Source organism: Apis mellifera, linkage group LG14 (genome assembly GCF_003254395.2).
Source record: "Apis mellifera strain DH4 linkage group LG14, Amel_HAv3.1, whole genome shotgun sequence".
NCBI classification, from domain to species: domain Eukaryota; kingdom Metazoa; phylum Arthropoda; class Insecta; order Hymenoptera; family Apidae; genus Apis; species Apis mellifera.
In genome coordinates this window covers 8,737,428-8,756,650 of record NC_037651.1, presented here as the reverse complement: position 1 = coordinate 8,756,650, position 19,223 = coordinate 8,737,428, and the positions used below count along the sequence as shown (strand labels likewise).

The 19,223-nt window shown below is 39.2% G+C and overlaps 3 protein-coding genes across 13 annotated transcripts in view; 2 read left to right on the top strand and 1 right to left on the bottom strand.

The window, feature by feature from the left end:
• Positions 1 to 4,676: 4,676 nt before the first annotated feature.
• Positions 4,677 to 6,326, top strand: LOC410533 (ceramide-1-phosphate transfer protein). 3 transcript variants are annotated; one of them, XM_394012.4, is made up of 4 exons: positions 4,677 to 5,019; positions 5,285 to 5,493; positions 5,568 to 5,743; positions 5,840 to 6,326. In XM_394012.4, the coding sequence occupies exons 1-4, from the start codon at positions 4,892 to 4,894 to the stop codon at positions 5,960 to 5,962; spliced, it is 636 nt and encodes a 211-aa protein (XP_394012.1). In that variant the 5' UTR covers positions 4,677 to 4,891; the 3' UTR covers positions 5,963 to 6,326. The 3 variants fall into 3 exon arrangements, with proteins under 3 accessions (XP_394012.1, XP_006564956.1, XP_006564955.1); XM_006564893.3 differs by having other exon boundaries at positions 4,694 to 5,019; positions 5,264 to 5,493; positions 5,610 to 5,743; XM_006564892.3 differs by having other exon boundaries at positions 4,703 to 5,019; positions 5,264 to 5,493.
• Positions 6,174 to 10,267, bottom strand: LOC410532 (solute carrier family 28 member 3). Of its 7 annotated transcripts, none has more exons than XM_006564890.3 (13): positions 10,051 to 10,267; positions 9,488 to 9,535; positions 9,161 to 9,223; positions 8,783 to 8,942; positions 8,515 to 8,683; positions 8,259 to 8,424; positions 7,860 to 8,054; positions 7,623 to 7,784; positions 7,463 to 7,556; positions 7,238 to 7,397; positions 6,977 to 7,145; positions 6,556 to 6,895; positions 6,313 to 6,476 (listed from the first exon to the last, which is right to left on the bottom strand). In XM_006564890.3, exons 2-13 carry the CDS (start codon positions 9,509 to 9,511, stop codon positions 6,412 to 6,414), a joined length of 1,767 nt encoding a protein of 588 aa, XP_006564953.2. In that variant the 5' UTR covers positions 9,512 to 9,535; positions 10,051 to 10,267; the 3' UTR covers positions 6,313 to 6,411. The 7 variants fall into 7 exon arrangements, with proteins under 7 accessions (XP_016771859.2, XP_006564953.2, XP_006564948.2 ...); XM_006564885.3 differs by lacking the exon at positions 10,051 to 10,267 and adding an exon at positions 9,834 to 10,028; XM_006564889.3 differs by lacking the exon at positions 10,051 to 10,267 and adding an exon at positions 9,947 to 10,008.
• A 5,732-nt stretch (positions 10,268 to 15,999) lies between these two features.
• The window catches only part of LOC100578776, a 9,983-nt gene continuing 6,759 nt past the window's right edge, over positions 16,000 to 19,223 (top strand). For all 3 annotated transcript variants that reach the window (XM_006564883.3, XM_006564884.3, XM_003250499.4), the window contains exon 1: positions 16,000 to 19,170. In XM_006564883.3, the coding sequence (XP_006564946.2) occupies positions 17,633 to 19,170 (1,538 nt within the window). In that variant the 5' untranslated portion in view covers positions 16,000 to 17,632. The remainder of the gene's footprint in view (positions 19,171 to 19,223) is intronic.

Here is a 19,223-nt window from a genome sequence, read left to right as displayed (position 1 = left end):
TAGGGGGTAGTTTTAAAATTCAACCCCGATACTAGGTCTGAGGGGCCGTATGCTACACGATTCTCATATCAATTCGATGGGATCGATAGGAGAGAGAAAGAGAGAGAGAGCATCGACTCGCCTGGCCTAGGAGGGATTATCGACGAATTCTCGCCGAATTACGCTTCATATATATTCCCCTCGAAACACCCTCAAAAAACAATTATCATAACGGCCTTGATTCGAGCGATTCGAGAAACATTAGTGTGTTATTAAAAACTTACTTGCCAGCAAAGGAAACAGAGCTCTTTTTTTTTTCGAAGCTTGTGTACATCGTCGGTGTATATATTTCACTTTATACGACTTTGTTCGACGTATCGCTCTTTCCCTTTTATTTTTTTCATCGTCGAGGCAAAACGCGTTTACCCCACCCTCCTCCTCCTCCTCCTCCTCCTCCACCCCCCGAAATGTATGTCTTCGCCCGCGAAGGGAATCCTTGGTAATCCAGATTTATCTATCTCTGCCGATAATATGAGCCACGTATATGCCGTGCAGAGGATCGCGACTTTCATCGTGTTTTCCATAAATCAAGGTGGCCCGGGCCGGGGGCCGGAAAAATTGATCGGGGGGTGGTGGGCATCGGGGGCAGGTTTTAAGTTTCGATGCGTGTTGCTTCGCTCGCTAGCTAGCTCGCGCGCCGCGCTAATCGTATCGATCCACCACTCTTAATCCATTAATGAACTTCCCGGGCTCGTTTTACGCCGGCTACCTGGGCTTTTCGCGCTCGATCCGTTACATCCGACGTACATGTACCGTAGAACAGTATCCCCCGATCGACAGACGTGAAAACTCGCCGACCTGTTTCCCTTTTGCATCTCTTTCGTATCGCCAGGTGGCTATAACGTTTACAATTTTCTGCTCGCTTCGATCAATATTTGGAATTCGCGTGAGAAAAGAAAAACGTAAAAATGAAAATCGTGTTAAAATAATGCATCGTTGAAAATAGAGAGAGAGTACAATAGAGAGAGAGAGAGGAGGGGAGAAGGAAAAATTTCTCACGATAATTACGAGGACATCCCCTATCGTCTTGGCCCTCGCCCTCACCCTCGTGCGTTTCTGCATACGGGGATTGAGTGAAATCCTTTTTTACGGAGCTGGTAAACAAGCGATAGGCCTCTCGGCCTCTTTCACGACGACAAATTCCTCAAATATTTATCTGTCTTTCCCTCGGAACCCTTCAATCGTCGCCGCCCCAAACGCCGCTTCCGTTTCACGCTCGCGGAGTATGTCAATCCTGACGCCTATCGACGTATGACAAATACCTCGTCCCCGATGCTTGCACTCCTTGTCAGCCTTGACAACCGGGACAAAAGGACGAGTCGAAGGGAGGAAAAAAATTCGTAAGGGTGTCTGACGTCTAGTCACCGTCACCTCGCCTCGCCTCGCCTTTTGCCCCGTGACGATATTCTTCTTTATCCATAAAAATATTTCTTTCTCGTTGGGTAATAATTTTCCTCTACGATCTTCCATATTCGTTCTCTCCCTTCCCCAATCAAAAGTTTTCCAACAGCTCTACCGGATGTAGATGCGAATATTCGTTGGATACGTCCGATAGGTTAGATCGCCTGTTTCTGACACGCGCCACTAGTTTGCGATTAATTTATTTTTCCCTAATCGGTCGTTAATTGTTAAACTTAGATGGGCGGTCGTCGCCAATCCCGCAGTTAGACTTCGACTTGGAAGAAAAGAGAGGAGACGCGTCGCGGGACCGAAGGAGGAAAAGGAGGCGAGAATCAGGAGGAAAAGAGAAGAAGGAGGGGAAAGGATCGGCGAAGGAGACGAACGACACCAGTTTGGGGGGAGGAGGGTGGAAAATTTGTTAGGCAGGGTGAGGATCGAGGCGAGAGAATCGAGAAGTTTGAGGAGGGAATCGAGGCGGGAAGCCAAGGCGCTTCGACACGAACAGTGGATTGGGTTACCGAGATAATTAGAATGATGATTAGGAGCGGAACACGCCTCGTTGACCAATTCTTTCTCGGACCCTTTCTTCTCGGCCGATGTCGCTCCAATTGTCGTTCGAGAGATCAATTTTCTTTCGAGGTAGGGTAGGCAAAATTGAATGAAGTGGAAGTGTAAATGACATAACAATTATCGAACCGACGATCAAATTACTATTCCGTAGTGTAAATCTCTCTCTCTCTCTCTCTCTCTTATGATCGAAGATGCGTTTCGATGATTTCTATTTCTTCGTCTCTTGGATATTACTTGAAGAGAGAAAAAAGAAAAAAAAAAATGCTGAAGTTGACCGAATTCGTAGCACATCGTAGCATCTATGAAGACGATTGGTGAAATCGCTATTGACAAGCTTCGATGGCCGACATTACAACACCCCAGTGACACATTTTTATGCGTCTCAGCGTGATTGGTCGTTCGAGTTGAATCCTCGCGAGATCACTTGCTTAGATATGGATAACCATCGTAAAAAAAAGGGCTGAGACATATAGAATACTCCTGAATATTTGGAACGTCAATTCGGTAATTCGTAAGCGGGGCGAATATTTTCGAAGCGAAAAACGGTATCAGACACGGGAGAGATTTGACTTCGTAGATTTTTCTTTCTCGGTTACGCTTTCATACTCGACGTTGCTTAGCTCCATCCGCGTTGAAGTAGACCTGAATATTTGATCGGTCCTTCAACCTTTGCCTCCTTCGCCCTCCCACAAGCTTCGCCTCTTATCTAACCCTCAGTCCCAGCTGCGGTGAATTATTTAACGCCCCCAGGGACACCAGTTACCAACATACATCCAGTCATACGTCTAGTGTCAGCCAGATTCTCAAACTCTTTTGTTCGTATCATTGTTCTACGTGTTACCGATAAAGGTAATTGCCGATTTGTATTAATGTACATTTTGAAGTTTGAACGGTTGAACAATTTTCGATTATAATTAATAGTAATCTGAAATGGGAAGATTTTTAATAAGTAAAATATTTTATTCTTGAAATTATAAAATTATAAAAAAAGAAAAAAAAAAGAAATGATAAAAAAAGTATCTTTCTGTATAAAATATCTTTACGTTGTTTCGCATTTATTTCCTTTCACATGAATGAACTCAGGCAGATGAATATGCAGTAATACAAGCGATGAAACCTAAATTGCCGTAATTAATTAGCGAACTTAAGCTGAAAGACAAGTTTGGAATGTTTAAAGGTCATTCATTTGCAATTAAATTGAGTTGGAAAGAAGAGAACAAAAAGACTATATATATATAACAGTCCCCCAGTAGAAATATTTGGAATTCTCTTTGGAACAAAGAGACTAAAAATTGATAGATCATATTTCAAGTTTGAAAAATAAGTTTCTAGTTAAAAATAAAATAAAATATAATATTCATTAAGATAAAGTATAAATCTATTATACTATATGGATATTTCTTATCCTTAATATACCCTTATATTCTAAAACCTAAATTTTATCATTTTAACGTTACTTTCAATGTTATTGATTCATTATATATAGAATAAAGATTGAAATAATATTAAATATAATAGAAGAATAAATAAAATAGAAAAGAATACTTTACATAAAATTTGCAGAAAAAAGTTATAGAATTCTTTTAATTATTAATAGAATTGAACATATATGAAACATATGAATATAATTGAAACTTTGCAGAAATTATATTATTAATTTTTTCTAATTTTGATTATATCTTGACCATATAAATAAAATCTTATATTATAAAATTGTTAATTAATAATATATCATCAATAATATGTCATATTTTTCATTTTTGCTAAAATTGAATATAATATTGTTAATAAAAAAAATTTTACTTGTTTTTTGAGAACTTGTTGAACAATATGATTCGTGTATTGCATTAAAACGCTTAGCTAATATTGGAATTTATATTCTTGTCACAATAATTTAAAGATTATACATAGTAACATAGTAACGAAGGTTATTATGTACAATTATGAGATTCTGTCAAATTTGCGCAATCACTTCCAAATAATAAAACTGATACATTTATCACTCTTTTGAAAATGAATCAAAACATAACACAATAAATGAATTGGGTCTAGCTCAACAAAATTCCCCAAAATTTTCTTTGAACTTATTGATCACAAAAATTGAAATAAAAATATGAAATATCATAAGTACATGTTACATTACATTAAAACATATTTAAATTTGATTTTAAATGTGAAAAAATTTGTAAATATCTATATTAATAATTAATTTGATATATAATAATAAAATATCTAATATAAAATATATATAACCTTATTCTCTATTCATAATAATTGATAATATTTTCTATTCACAAAAATAGAATTATACGATATCTCAATATGATAGTGTAATGTAAAATATTATATATGTAAATGATAAATTTTATAATTACGTGTAGTTTAAATAATAAAATAAAATGAATGTAAAAAGAAAAATTAACCTATCATTTCACGTGTCGCCATATTCGATAAACTGAAGTATCGATTATTACGATTTTAAAGCGACAAATTCAAGAATATCGAATTGAAACCAAACATGTGAAATTAAATACTGGATAAAAAAATAAAATTTATTACAATCACATTGATATTAAAAAATGCTTCTTATATGTATCTAAATTTTTTTAATATAATTTTTATAATAAAAATGTCCCTTAATAATATTAAAATTTACCAGCATTGATAATCAAATTCCATTTAGCCTAAAAGCAGAACGTGATTGATTTTTAAATATGCAGCTTATCAATTTGATTTTATTAACATCTTATCTCACTTTCAATTAATACAACATATTTTATCACCAACTGTGTTTAATTAATATGTCATCTTTGATAACACAGCTTAAGATTTAAGTGCGTAGCAAGCAAGTCAGTAGTCGATTAAATATAGTGACACGAAAATGGCGGAAGGCATGGATTTAATGTATTTTGATCTCAGACTTGTTCACGATCATTTTGATCGAGCTCTCGTTCAAGACGATGATATTGATCTCAAAGCCTATTTGGATGCCTATAATGAACTTTACAAGTAAGTCGATAACAGATTATATTTTTTTATTACATATAACCTTTTAGCTAATAGTTAAGTATTTCATCTAGTTAGTGTTCATTTTAATTTGTTCGTGAAATTCACTTAAAAATGTTATGAAAAACAAATGGTAATGATAATATCAATGCCATATGTAATGTAACATCTTTTATTGACCCAATTTTATAAATGAATATAAATGAGCACTTCCTATCTTTGTTTTTTCTCTCTGACATATGTATAGTATAATTACTTACATACACAGATTTTTTCAACTGATGGGTAGTGTTTTTGGCTTTGTATCCTCGGATTTAAAGCAAAAGATTGAGATATTGATTGATTTGATCAATAAAAATGATCAGAACTATGGTACAATAAAGACTATGATAGAATATGAGAAAGAAAACAAAATTTTAGATAAGGGAGACTATTCGAATGGAGCTCGTACGTTATTGAGGCTTCATAGAGGCTTAGGTACTACAATGTATGAAAATTTATTTATGAGTATTTATTTTTAATTCATTTAGTAATATATTTTAAATTTTCAGATTTTATTAGAGAATTTTTAAGGCAATTGGGCGATCTTTCAGATAGTGATAAAACATCCAGTTGTTGCCAAGATGCTTATAATAAAACATTAGCTAAGCATCATCCATGGGTGATTAGAAAGGCTGCAGTGGTTGCCATGTATACAATGCCTACCAGAGAACTTTTATTTAAGAAGGTTAATATTTATATTTTTTTTATATAAAATTAATAGATTATTCTAAAATTTAATTTTATAAAATTAATAAATTATTTTGAAATTTAATTTTTTTAGGTCTGTGGTTCAGACGTTCAAAGGAATGTCGATGTCCTGCCAAAAATGTTAGAAGTAACTGCGGATGTGTTCAATCGTACACACAATCTCTATGAAATTCATCAACTTCATAGTTTACCATAAAAGTATCTTTAGAAGAATAATGCACTTACTTTTTGGTGCTTGAGAAAGCAAACATTCCATATATGTGATGCATATATCAATTCCATACATACATTGAATATCGATCTCATTAATGTTTTTTGTGATACTTTACTTATTAGTATACACTATCGTATTTATAATTATCGAAAACGTGCAAAATGTACTAGCTTAAGTTTTCATATTCGTATTGTATGTTGTAATCATTTTATTATATATTTATTAGTATTTATTAATACGGGAATTGTATAATTTATAAAGAATCGGTATGGCTATGGGATATTAGCTATGAAATTTTTAATATTATAACACATAGGATATCATAATATCAATTAAGTTGAAACAATGTAGATTTTCTTATTTATCCTACCTATTTACATATATTTTACAAATATTTTATATAGAAATGGCAAACATAATAACCTAGAATATTAACTAAGAGTCCTATTTGATACAAATGCACTTATATGTTCGTAATCATCAGGTACCAGCATTCCTAAAAAACATTATTACTCTATTAGTAAAGCGATTTTTGATGCAAAAATGAAATCTTTCTTCTTTCTTTCAAATCTTACCAGCGACACTGGCTGTAAGAAAAGTGATAACACATCCAGAAATGAAGGCTCTCATGACAATATTGCTTATAATTTCTTTTTTATCAGGAGCCAAAGAACTCAATATGCTTATAGTGATTCCAACAGAACCAGGATTCGCAAAACCACAAATCGCAAAAGTAGCTATAGCCTCGATTCTACCAAAAATTCGACCTTCTTTCTTATATTTTCCCAATTCTTTGTAAGCAACAAACTCATTTACCGTAGTCTTTAAACCTATTAAAGTTGCTACATCCTCACAATGATCCCAAGGTACTCCCATGACCCAGCTTATAGGTATAAATACTTTCGATAATATAAGCTGAAAAGAATATGATGTTTTAGAAAAATAATATCTGCAAACGATTATTTCTTAATATTAATATTTTTCTTTTTTACTTACCTCGAAACTTAATTTTTCATAACCAACTAATGATCCTACCCAGGACAATAAAGAATTTACTAATGCGATAAAGGACACAAATCCAACAATATTAGCAATTATATTCAATACCAAAGGGATTGCTGCCGTAGCACCTTTACTCGCTGCGTCTATCAAACCAGTGTCTTTTCTAAAACAAGTTTTTTTATGATAATTGATACATTCGATAAAAATAAAGTCATGGATTACATTACATTATTCACAAATTTGTTACAAACTTACGATTTTTCTAGTTTCACATTATCGGAAGTAATTATAATCTTTTCAGTTTCTGGATAAAATAATTTAGCATAACAGAGAGTTGCTGGTGCTGCCATCAAAGTAGCGGTTATCAGATGAGCAGGATTTGCACCAAAATTAATGTATGCGGCAAGAACAGTTCCTAAGTTTAAAATGAGATTAATGTTTCTTTGGGAATCAATTAAATATCGCTTGCTGTTTATTCACCTGAAACGGTACCAAAACCCGAACTCATGAGAGTGTGCAATTCCGAAGTAGTTAATTTGTTCAAATAAGGTTTGATCATTAACGGTGTTTCTGTCTGTAAATGAATGGACAGTCACAATATCTTAAGGAAAATCTTAATCCAATACATAATACCAATTACCATTCCAATAAAAATATTTCCAGCACAAACTACCGATTCGCAAATCGAAGTTCCCATGAGTTTTTGCAGAAATTTACCCAGATTGAAGATAATCCATTGCATAGTACCTAAATAGTACAACATTTGAATGATAAAATTAAAATAAAAGAGCACGGGCAGGACCTAAAAGAAAAAAAATATTTGATCAGTGTAATAATGATTCGTTAAATGGTTTCAAAAAGCAAAGAATTCACTAACGGTGAAAGCAAAAATGCCATCTGTGATCAATTTATCGGAGAATACGAAGCTTGCACCAATCTTTGCAAAGTTGAGAAATGATTCTACTTTGTCGGCAATACATTGGAAAATAGATCGACCAACAGACCATCGAATCGTAAAAAGACCAAAGATAATTTGCACGATCAATGCGTTCAATACGAGTTTCCATTTTATCTGAATTTATAAAAATTACACTTGTTATTTTCTTATCCTTTATTTTTCCATTCGTCTTCCGATAGATACTTTAATACATTAAATGATAAATAAAGAGAATCTGACATTGTAAACATTTGTATATCATTATTCGATAAAAGAATTAAATGTAATCAATTAATATAGTTCTTAAAATCAATCCTAATTGAATTAAGATTTACTCACGTGCCTAGGATGCTTTGAGAATATCCATCCTAAACTTATCAATACGATGATTCCGATTCCGCTCATTAATCTTTCTCTCGAGTTCACGGTGTCGATAATGAGGAAGACAATGATAGCAGTAAAGATACATGTATAAATTATTGTTTGACCGATAATGTTGCCATATCTGCAAAGAAAAAAAAAATAATATAAAATAGTTAGTAAAAATTTTTAAAGCAACGAATGTTTTTTATTTCATCCATCGAATTTTGTTTACTTTATCTTTCGGAAATTGTTGGTGATATTGTTGTATGGCCGATGACAGGAAACGAATATTTTTCCAAACAAAGGTTTCAAGGCATAATGGTAAAAAATTGAGCCGTAAACGATCACCAATATAAGGAGTAGCAAACCATAACCACAGCACCAATCGAAATAGTTGTAATCTAACAAAGATACTGGGTTGTAATAATGTAATAAAATAATGTAATAATGTAATGTAAAAACGAAACAATCGTATTTTCATTTCGCTTGTGACAACTTACTATTTTTCCAATATATCGTGGCAAAAATAAAATAAATTAATACGATTAAATTCCCTAGTGTCATCGAGAAAAAATGAACTACTCGATGATGCTTCGAAAGGAAATCGTCCAATGCATCGTATATCGATTGTACATAATCGGTTGATTTTTCTCTCGTCCCCTGGAAGAGGTATAGTTCTTAAAAAAATTAAATATAATAATTAAATATAATCGAGTGATAACAAAGATAATATTTTCCCAACAATTAATTCTACACAATTTTATCTATTTATCGATTATATATTAAATGAAGAACCTTATTGAATCTACTAATCATCGATTAATTGCAAGGAACAATGGCATTCTTTAACAAGAATTACAAATATGTTTATTACATACCTTGTTTTCCGTTATCGATTCGTCTGTCAGATGACCAGTCTCTAACACGTTTAACTCGGTGTTCTGAAAAGAAAAAAAAAAAGGAAAAGAAAAAAAAGGAAAGAAAAATAGAGAAACCTTGTTAGAAATAAGTTAATCGTGGAAATGCCAACGAGTTTCTCTTTTTAACCTCAATCGAACAAATGGATTCTTGGAAATTATATTTGAATTAACGTAAAATCGACGAGTTAAATGAAGTTACAAAGGATATTAATGTCGAAAAATTCGTGCATACAATTAATGGATAATCGAATAATCGCATAGGAAAAATATGAAATATAAAAATACCTCAAATGCTGGATTTGCAGACATGTCTCGTTATGTCACCAACGTATACTAAACGAGAAAAAGAAAGGAAAGAACAAGTCAAGTTATTTAATTACTCTCAGAGAGTCGAATATAATTTATAAATATAACTAATTCATAAATGGAATGACAATTGATTAAATATACCGATAACACCGATAAAAGTAATTCGGTTGTTTAATATATATATATATTAAACCGACCGTGAAACAAGTTTCATTTTCTTCTAAACACAATAAAAAAAAAAAAAACTATCAACTATTTTTTTCAACATTGATTATACCGTAATTGATCGTTTCAAATTATATATATATCTTTTGTCACATACTGCTAGAAAAATCTTACAACTTCGATTGGAATCTATAAAAACTAATGAAACGGTTAAGTCAGAAATTTTTTTAATCACGATTCGTCACTGGATAAGAGAAAAATGTTACTGACACCGAATATCTCTTATTAACATCATATATACTATCATGCCATTGATATCACGGTTCACGTGCACCGAGATAAGTCTCTTGGATCACTAAAGATCGGATCATTACCGTTTGACGGTGCTTCGATGATTAGATAGTAGGGGGAGGCTAATAATGGATTTCGAGTACAAGATTTTACAATTGACCTCGTTTTACGCGATCGACCTCGACTCGAGCAGGGGACAGGGGTTAAGCGCCGTTATCGCGAATTCTTCTACCGTGCGATAATAAAATAATCAAGTACATTTGTTTATCGTTCTCCGCGCATATATATGTACATAAATATAATAAACTTTTACGATCAATTTACAAATTGTAAAACGAAAAAAAAGGTCGGAGAAAGAGAGGGAAATCGAAACAAATATCTTTCCATATAAATAAAGGAATGGGACATGATACGAAATTTTTAATTTTCGCTACGAAATGATCGATGAGCGAGAAGAGGAGAAGGAGGAGGAGGGACAATCCGATTCCTTCGTCGATTCGAATGCCTCGTCCATCGATCGAGCCCTACGAGCCCCGAATCCGAAAGGAACCACGGATTTCGAGGAGGCAGGGCAATTGTATCGGCGGCAGTTGGGAAAAAATTCCTCGCCGCTTTTTTCACACGGGACGTAGTCTTTGGCCACGTGACGACGCGTCGTCGTAACGGATCGGACGCGAAACGCAATTTAACAGGGTGAACGTCGCGACGGCCGATTTCGACGATACTTTCTCTCGCGTCTTGGTCCATCAAAATTCTTCCGCCGTGTTTAGCCACGCACGAGTCGTTGCAACCTGTGTAACGCGCACCGGCCAAACCGGAAAACCGTGCCCGTAATCGACGATATCCGCTCGCAATTCAGATACCCGTTCCTTCGGATGGGATGGGACTCGCATACACGGATTTTCACCAAGCGACTGCTGCTTCGAAGGCAAGGTAACGACTTGCACGAGATGAAGGAAATTACGAGACGCCCGCTTCCCGGACGATAAAAAATAATTGTCATGCGCGAGAAGGATTGCGTTAGTCATGCACCTGGAAACTTGTTCGTGGGAGTTGTAGCCGCGCTCAATGAGAGAGACGTGGATATAATTATAGAGGAGTGTAACGAATTTTTACCGCCTTGCCTTGATGAAGTTTTCTTCTTTTTTTTTCTTTTTTTCTTCCAGAATAAGGAAGAGATTTCCGTGAAATAAATTCGAACAAATTGGACGACGTTGAAATGTTAAATTTTAACAATAGAAAACCTTTCCCGATTACTTATTAATTTTAGGCAAAATTTATAAAAACAGCTGGAAATTTCAAAAATGTTGAAATTCCATTCGAAAAAAAAATATCATTCTCTCATTTACGATCTTTACGAGGAATTAAACGAGTATCGTAATTACAAATCGGACGATCTTATGGATCCAAGCTTTCACTCGTTCTTATTTAAGAAATGTTTACAACAAAAGTATCCACGCCCGAGGCCAAGTTGGACCAAGTTGAAACGCGTCGTAATTGCGTTTTCTTTTTCTTCTTTTTTCTCCGAAAACCGACATTTCGATCGAAATTATATAAGGTGGCTTTATCCAAGCCGTAACGAGAGAGGAAGATTTCTTGGGTGCGCGCGTGGAAGACCGTTCGAAGGTCTTTCTCAGAAAGAAAACATCGGAGATCGATTCGGCGACGAAATTCACGCGCGCAAGACACGAGAGAAAACACGTTTCTCGAACGAGTAGCCTCGTTTCGAATTCGATCGATCCGAACGAAGGAGGAGAGAAATAGGAGCGAAGCGTTTCCTTTCATCGAGAATCCCGCCGGTGGTTTAATAATTCGATGGGGAATAAGATTAAAACGATTCGGGAAGATGACGCGGTTCTTATCTAACCGAGACGCGACGGGAGACGAGACAGGAGCAATTCAACCACCAGTCACGTATAAATTTTTATAGGAAACCAGGCCCGCGTGTTTTTCACTCGGCTATCCGACTCTCCTCCACCTGCCAAGAAATTTGATTTCCCAGACGGATGCTTATACGACGGTTCGACCAGAAGCTGGTGGAGAAAGATGAAACGCGAATCCGTCCTTGATCTACATCTACGCGGCAAGAAATTCTCCTTAAAATAATTATCTCCCTTTTATATCCCGTCGTCGTTTTCCCTTCCTCGTATATATATATATACGTTATATAAATTCGAATTTCAGGGAATTTGTTTCTAAGAACACGAATAGAATCGAGTTTGTTTCCGAGATAAAGTCGGAGCCGCGTCAAACGAACGATTGACGTACGATGCCGCCGCCACTCACGCTCAATTTACATTTTTCGAAGCCGATTTCGACTCCGTCCAACTGTCTACGGCCTTGATAATTCCGCACACCTCCTCTATTTTCCTGCTCTACGTAGTAGAAGTTAAGCAAGCCAGTTTTAGGTTCCTGGCACACTGCCAAACTCGATGAGAATAGCGAAATCCGAACGGCATAACTTGTGGATAAACATCGGCGTTACAGATGCTACAGCCAAAGGCGTCGTCGTCGTCGTTGCTCTTCCCGCTTCTCGAGCAAATCTGAACTAGAAATCGGACTGGATCTGAAAATTTGCCACGATCCAGTTCGATCAATTATCGACTTCGTTCTCTCTCGAAAAGAAACGGTTGGGAATTCGGAATTGAGAAAAATACCGGGGAGAGGCTGAGAGGGGGGCGATCGGGACAGAAAGATAAAAAAGAAAGAGAGAAAGAAAGAAAGGAAAGAAAAAAAAAAAACAACCATGGGCTGCACTACGATCGGCGATTTGGCCGGATTGTGGTACATGGATCTGGTTCAGCCGAACGTATCGTATCTGATCCAAGCGAACACCGTTCATTCCCACAGAGGAATTCAACGAGCGGAAATGCGTAGTTGCTGGCCACGATGGAAACAGTAAACCAGATCGCATCTTTCTGCCGTCCTAGAACCGAGATTCGGATACACGAGAACCGAAGAGAATTGAAGATACTCGAAAGCGTCCCTCTTCCTTCCTCTCCTGTTTCTCGCGATTCCGCGCGAACGTCTAAGAAAAAAAGAGAGAGAGAAAAAGAGAGAGAAGAGAAAGGAGGAACCCTTCGAAACGCAAGCCACAAGGAAGAATCGGGGAACAAGTTTCGAACGATCGCTTCGACGAACGATTTATCATGTCCGGTTTAAATTACTCCTCGTGACAATTTTAATGCATTTCTAATTGAAATATAAGGGCCGCGAATAATCGAACTCGTCCAAGAGATTCTTTGCGCATGTATCGATCTCGAAATGGCCGACAATGCCGTTTCCCAATGCATTTTTAATTTCGTCCCCTCGAATAAATCCGACGATAGCAGGAAGCGATAATTCCTCGTGCAGAAGGAAAATACGGATGGACGGAGGCACGCATTAAAATTGGCCTCGCCTCCCTCGAGATCCCTTGGAATGCGACGAATCCGATCCATCTTCCAGCGCGCAGCACGCGACTCTTCTCCTCGAGACGAGTCGGATTCCGCCCTTTATCATATCTACGTCAGTTCCGATGTTTCCCTTATCTGGGTTAACGATCATCTTCCGAAAGCTCGGTAGTAGCCACTGGAAATTAATCTCCGCGCCGGACACGCGCTGGACGGGCTCGAGGGAAGGGGTAATCTCTGCCCCGACAGCGAATTTATTTTATCTCTCATCTCTAACTAACCAGCCTGCATCTTATACGTTATAATCTAATAGCGGACGATACTCGTTTTAACGCTTGTTTATCGGTCGGTGTGACAAAAGTCGATGATAAAAAAGAAGGGAGAGGGAAGAGAGGAATAGAAGAAGAAGAAACGAGACGAAAATTTAATGCGACAGACGAAGAAAATGATCATTGGTATTGGTATGACTAATTTATCGTAATTACGTATGTATGTAACGGTGCTTGTGAAATCGGCTAGATCGTTCGGATTATTGCTAGAATATTTTATTGGCGACCGGCTGGAATATTACAAGGGGGAGGGTGGGCTAACTCTCTTGTTTTCAATTTTATACAATCCCACGTACGATGGCGAGGCCTCGAAAAACGAGTGCACCTATGCGTGGGCGGGATTGCGCAATACGATTCGAAATTCAAATTTCGCTTCCACGAAGCTCGAGGATCGAGCAGGCGGGACCGATCTCTCTCTCCTGTCGGATTCCAGGTACTCCTTATCTCGATAATCGTCTGCGTCCGCCGAGGTGAAGGAGGAAGAGAGAGATGTATCCGAGTCAAGCAAATTGCACCATTTCCATTTTCTTTTCTTTCTTTCTTTCTTTCTTTCTTTTTTTTTCATTTTCCACGAATTCTCCACCTTTGAACTAATATAACATAATAATAACACGCTTGATCTATCTTTTTCTCTCTTCCCTTCCCCTTATTTCTTTCGATTCGATATCGATTCGCCAGATTACGAGTCTAATGGCGCAACCACGGTTTACACGTCGCTTTATCGTTTCGCATCAATTTGCCGAGAAAATCCGTGAACTGACCGAAATATTGACGAACTTTGGGTCAGCGGAGAAAGTCATCGAACCTACTCTGGCGTCTGTCTGACGGGCTGTCCGATTACCATCATCGATACCCTTTTACATCGATCGATCGAGCAACACGACCGATTACTCCGATTGATCTGAATACGAATTGTAAGAATTGTTCGTATCGACGATTCCCTGAAAACGAAATAAAAGAAAACTAAGAATAAACTAATCATTGTACAACGAATAATACTTACTGGAATTTTCAAGAATTTTAGCAGATCGTTTACTCGAACAATTACGATCCTCGTCAATTTTCGAAATTGATATCTCGCCAGGATGACAGATCGGATGGATGCCGGTTCAGACTAATACGAAATGCCCACTTCTGAAACGGTTCCGCTCTGTTCCTCATCCCTGTCCAGAACGAGGGGCCCGCAAGGCCGACGGACGGAGTATTACGATTGCAAACGATTTGATGGCGAGGCAAGGCCCCGTGTTATTTATTTTGGTACGTCTAGACGCCAGATTGTCTGTCCGTACGTCCGAATCGCGACGGAAGATTCGGAGGTGACGTCATACACGACCGTATTGCACCGTCGGAGAGAGATTCGACTTGCCTCTGTTCGCCGGATCAAATTGCATCCTCTCTCTTTCGTCCGCCTCCTCTTCTTTTCTCCGATCCCTCCGCCGTTTCCTTTTCCACATTTAAATGCGTGCACGTGTCCACACGGCGCGATGATATGCACGCGTGATCCAAAACGCGTCGGTCAACGCGACGAAGACGACGACGACGATGACGAGGCTTGCTTGCTGCCAGGGGGTGAGTAGTAAAGTGTCCTCACTTCCTTTTCTCCTCTCATCGACCTCGTCCATTTTGTTTACTAAGTGTACTTGTTGCATTACCGATCGATTCGACTCGATCAGAAAGATGGGAATTTATTTTCCCTTTTTTCGAAGTATGGAGAAATATTCGATTCGAAATATCACGGAACGAGGAAGGAGGAGATGGAAAACTAGGTTTATCCTAGACGATGGCCACCCGCCAAAAGGGAAGGAATTAATCATTAAGTAAGAGAATTCTGTTTTCTGTTGCAACAAGACCACCGACAAGTTGTTTAGGCAAACGGGGGCGTCTAAGCAGAATCTAAATTCATCGTTTCGTCTAGGAAACGTTCATTGTTAAATCATCTTTACGAGCGTCTTGTAACGATCATTTAATGCGATTCTCCGAGACTCGGAGATTTTTATCGAGGAATATATCGTTAATTAAAACTTATCGGTCTGAGAATAGATGTGCGAGATCTAATGTGAAAGAATTTTAAACGTGAACTTTTCCCCAGCTAGATCTCGATACGATTGCGATATAATATCGCAAGAAAGAAGATTTATTACAAAGAAAGGTGGAATTCGAATATTCCGAGCCGACAATTTGGACGGATGGAGAGATGGACAGAGCGAACAGGTTCAAAGAACCGAATCCTTTAACCTAATTTACAGATTCGACCGCGCCGCTACAATTTGCGTCAAGCGCGACCTTTCTAATCTCCTCTCTCTCTCTCTCTCTCTCTCTCTCTCTCTCTCTCTCTGTCTCTCGCGCGCGAAATTTATGGATTTTCACACGGATTCCGCTGACCGATCCGATCACGAGCACCTTTCGTCCCGCTTCGTTTCTCCCGGTCTCTCTCGGTCTCCGCTTGTTTTTTCCCCTCTTTCCTCGTTCCCGTTCTTCTTTTTGGGCCCCCGTCGTCGACGTGCTTTGCCACGCATCGTATTTTCACGCACGCACGCGGAGGCTGCATTTATTAAAAGCGATACATTATGATTCAAAGATCATATCTTCGATTCGTCTAGACGGTGGAGAGGGAGACACCCTATAAAGTCGTACGTGGCTGCCCCTGAAACAAGCAGCCGAATACAAGGTGCCTCCTCGATCATTCCTTCGCGCCTCCTCCGCGCCTCCGTTTCCTTCATTCGTGGCCCCGCGAGCCGCCTTCATCATCCCACAGGGTTCGCTTTCATACGTTCCGAATATACGTCGAACCGCGCGTTCAATTCGCTCCGCCGATCCTGCAACAAATTTCGACTTACTTATGCGGCGCAAAGATCCAGAAAATTAGCCTCTCCTTACTCCACTTTTGTTGTGCGCCTCGACGATTGGAAACGAGTGGAGGAAACGAGTGGAGCCGTTGAAAAATTGAGACAGAGAGAGAGAGGGGGAATCGGATCGAAAAAAGAAAGAAAAAAAAGAAAGAAAGAAAGAAGGAAGGAAAAGAAAGTGGAAGAAGAAGAAGAAGAAGCGGGTGCGATAAAGCGTCAGAGCGGAGAGAGAGAAAAGGCGGTCGTCCGCGGGATTTCGGCGAGCGAGGGAAAGGGATTGCCACACGCGCGCGGCGGGTGGAGCGAGAGGGACAGACTTGCCGAGAGAAAGAGAAAGGAGACGAAGGAGAAGAAGGAAAAAAAAAAAAACGAATGATCGTAGTAACACCGGCGCGTCTCCTCTCGCGGCTTCGTGCTTGTCTCGGAATTAGTGAGTAGACAGAATTATGTCCGTGAGCAGGCCAGCTCGGCTCAGTTGAGACTTACTGCTCAGCCCGTGCACACGCATGCCACGAATCTTTCCTACTTACATATATACCGCGGCTTCCTGATGCGATTAGACTAGTCCGCGATCACCCGCCACTCCGTATCACGGACCAGTTTGTTTAACACTTCTTCCTCGTAACGCGGACACAACCGCAACCGCGTCTTTCCGTTCAATTGGTTCCGTTCTTTGGCCTCATCGTCGTTCTCTGGGTCACTAGTTTTTCCGACAGAAAAAAACCTTTCGGCAGGTTTTGCGACGCGCGTTTTTCTCGCCGAACTCCATTTCCATTTCCATTATCAATCATCCCCCGATCAATCGTTAATTCCTCTCTTCTTCGAGGGGGAGGGGGTTGTAAAAAATCCCTCGTCGCTCGCTAAATATGGAGGCGTCCATTGGGTGACGATAAACGTGGTGGCAGCATTTGTCGCACGAGCAAAGTGGTGCCATTCTTATCTTATCCGCGAGAGAAAGAAAATTTGGCAAGACAGAAAAGAAGGAGAACGAGGTGAGAGTTTCCCCGCCGCCTCTCCCGCCCATCTGCCCTGCCCCCCCTCCCTCCCCCCTCCGCCTTTCGCGAGAAAATCTCCTAGTTTTTCCTAGTCGTCGACGTCATGGAGTTGTTCGAGTTGTTCGTGCTGCTGTTGGTCGTCTCGACCATGAACAGTGTATCGTGCCACCATCATCATCGCGGTGTCCACGGTGTGGACGTGGATAAGAAGAAGGACCGTGATACGATGGACCACGCGAAAAGGTACACGGCCAGTGACAATGATAATAATAATGATAATAAGAACGTGGTGTTGCCCGAGGGCGAGAAGCAGGGCAGGGGGCTGCCGAAGGGCGAGGAAATGAGACGCACGGCCCCTTTCAGCGAGAGGAGGTTGGAGAAGATGCTGGAGAAAGCTATCTTGAAAATAATCACCGGTGATCTTAGCACGGGCGATATGCTTCTATTGAAGAGTCTGAATTATAGTTTGGAGGAGGTTCTTGCGATTCGCGAGAGGGAATTGAGCAAGAAGAGGGACGAGCAAGAATCGAGGAAGAAGAAGGAGGGCGCGAGATCTTGGACGAAGGTGTTGTCGTACGGAGGGGACGGGGAAAGGAAGGTTAAGAATTGGAATAAAAAATCCACGGATCGCCCCTTTTCGAGAAATCCTGATTCCGAGGTGAACGGTAAACGTGAAGGTAAGAGGAGCCGGCATGCGGACGGATCACCCTCCTACAAGGATTTTGACTTCGAGGCGTACAATCGACAGGCGATCCTCGATTACGAGAATCTTCCGTCCAACGTGGAATTTCAGCAATCTTGGTCGGAAGCTGTCGATTACGAAGAGGTTACCAAAGCTTCGAAAGAGGAAGATATCGCGAACAATCTTCACAGAGATTTTGACAGGGTGATGGAGCCTCACGTGGTGTTCAAGATTCGATACGACGATTCCGAATTCGATTCCGGCTCGAGTTCGGACGAGACGAGTAAAAATCGCTCTAGGACGTCCAAACATCGTCCCGATTCTTCCACAACTACGAGACACACGACTTTGAGAAATGCCGGTAATCCCTTTCATGCATCGCCATCACCGCCATCGATGTCTTCAACTACTACTGCTACTCTACCTCTGGTTTATCAATTGAGCAGCATCAATGTTAGGAGTAACTATCTAAGTAACGATTATTCTACTACAGCCGCATCAAGTAGTAGAGCAAATACTAATACCACGGAAAGTACGGTGCCAGATGAAACTTCAAACGGCAAGAATGAAACGAATATCGACGTTCGAGTTATCAATTCTACCGATAACAAAGTATCAATCTTGAAAAATGAAGGGAAAAGTAATGAAAATAAAAAGATTAGCGAGTACGAAGGGCTGGAATGGGTCGAAGACGATGTTTACAGAGTACTGCCCGAGTTCGTGGATTCCCTTAGTTTCGAGAACACGGAGGAGAACGAGACATCCGACTATGAAGACTCTAGTCACGATTCCCGACTAAATTGGAACACGGAGGAGAACGAAAACAGCACGTTAGGGTATTTGAACGACACTCCCGATTCTGTCAAGCTCTTCGTATCTAACAATAACATTTCTGCCGGCAATCTTCCTTTGGCGAATCTATCGTCGTATCTACAAGTGGCTATTGCCCATCGACGAGGGTAAGTAAAGATGATCGAATAATCTTTCTAGTTAGTTCTACGTTTTTTTTTTT

Excerpts from the sequence above, each read along its gene's own strand:
- LOC410533 (XM_006564892.3), top strand. The coding sequence starts at position 4,892 with ATGGCGGAAGGCATGGATTTAATGTATTTTGATCTCAGACTTGTTCAC. Across the intron at positions 5,020-5,263 it reads GCCTATAATGAACTTTACAA|TATAATTACTTACATACACA; the intron begins GTAAGTCGATAA and ends ACATATGTATAG. Across the intron at positions 5,744-5,839 it reads GAGAACTTTTATTTAAGAAG|GTCTGTGGTTCAGACGTTCA; the intron begins GTTAATATTTAT and ends TAATTTTTTTAG.
- LOC410532 (XM_006564890.3), bottom strand. The coding sequence starts at position 9,511 with ATGTCTGCAAATCCAGCATTTGAG. Across the intron at positions 9,224-9,487 it reads CTGCAAATCCAGCATTTGAG|AACACCGAGTTAAACGTGTT; the intron begins GTATTTTTATAT and ends TTTTCTTTTCAG. Across the intron at positions 8,055-8,258 it reads TCTCAAAGCATCCTAGGCAC|ATAAAATGGAAACTCGTATT; the intron begins GTGAGTAAATCT and ends TTATAAATTCAG.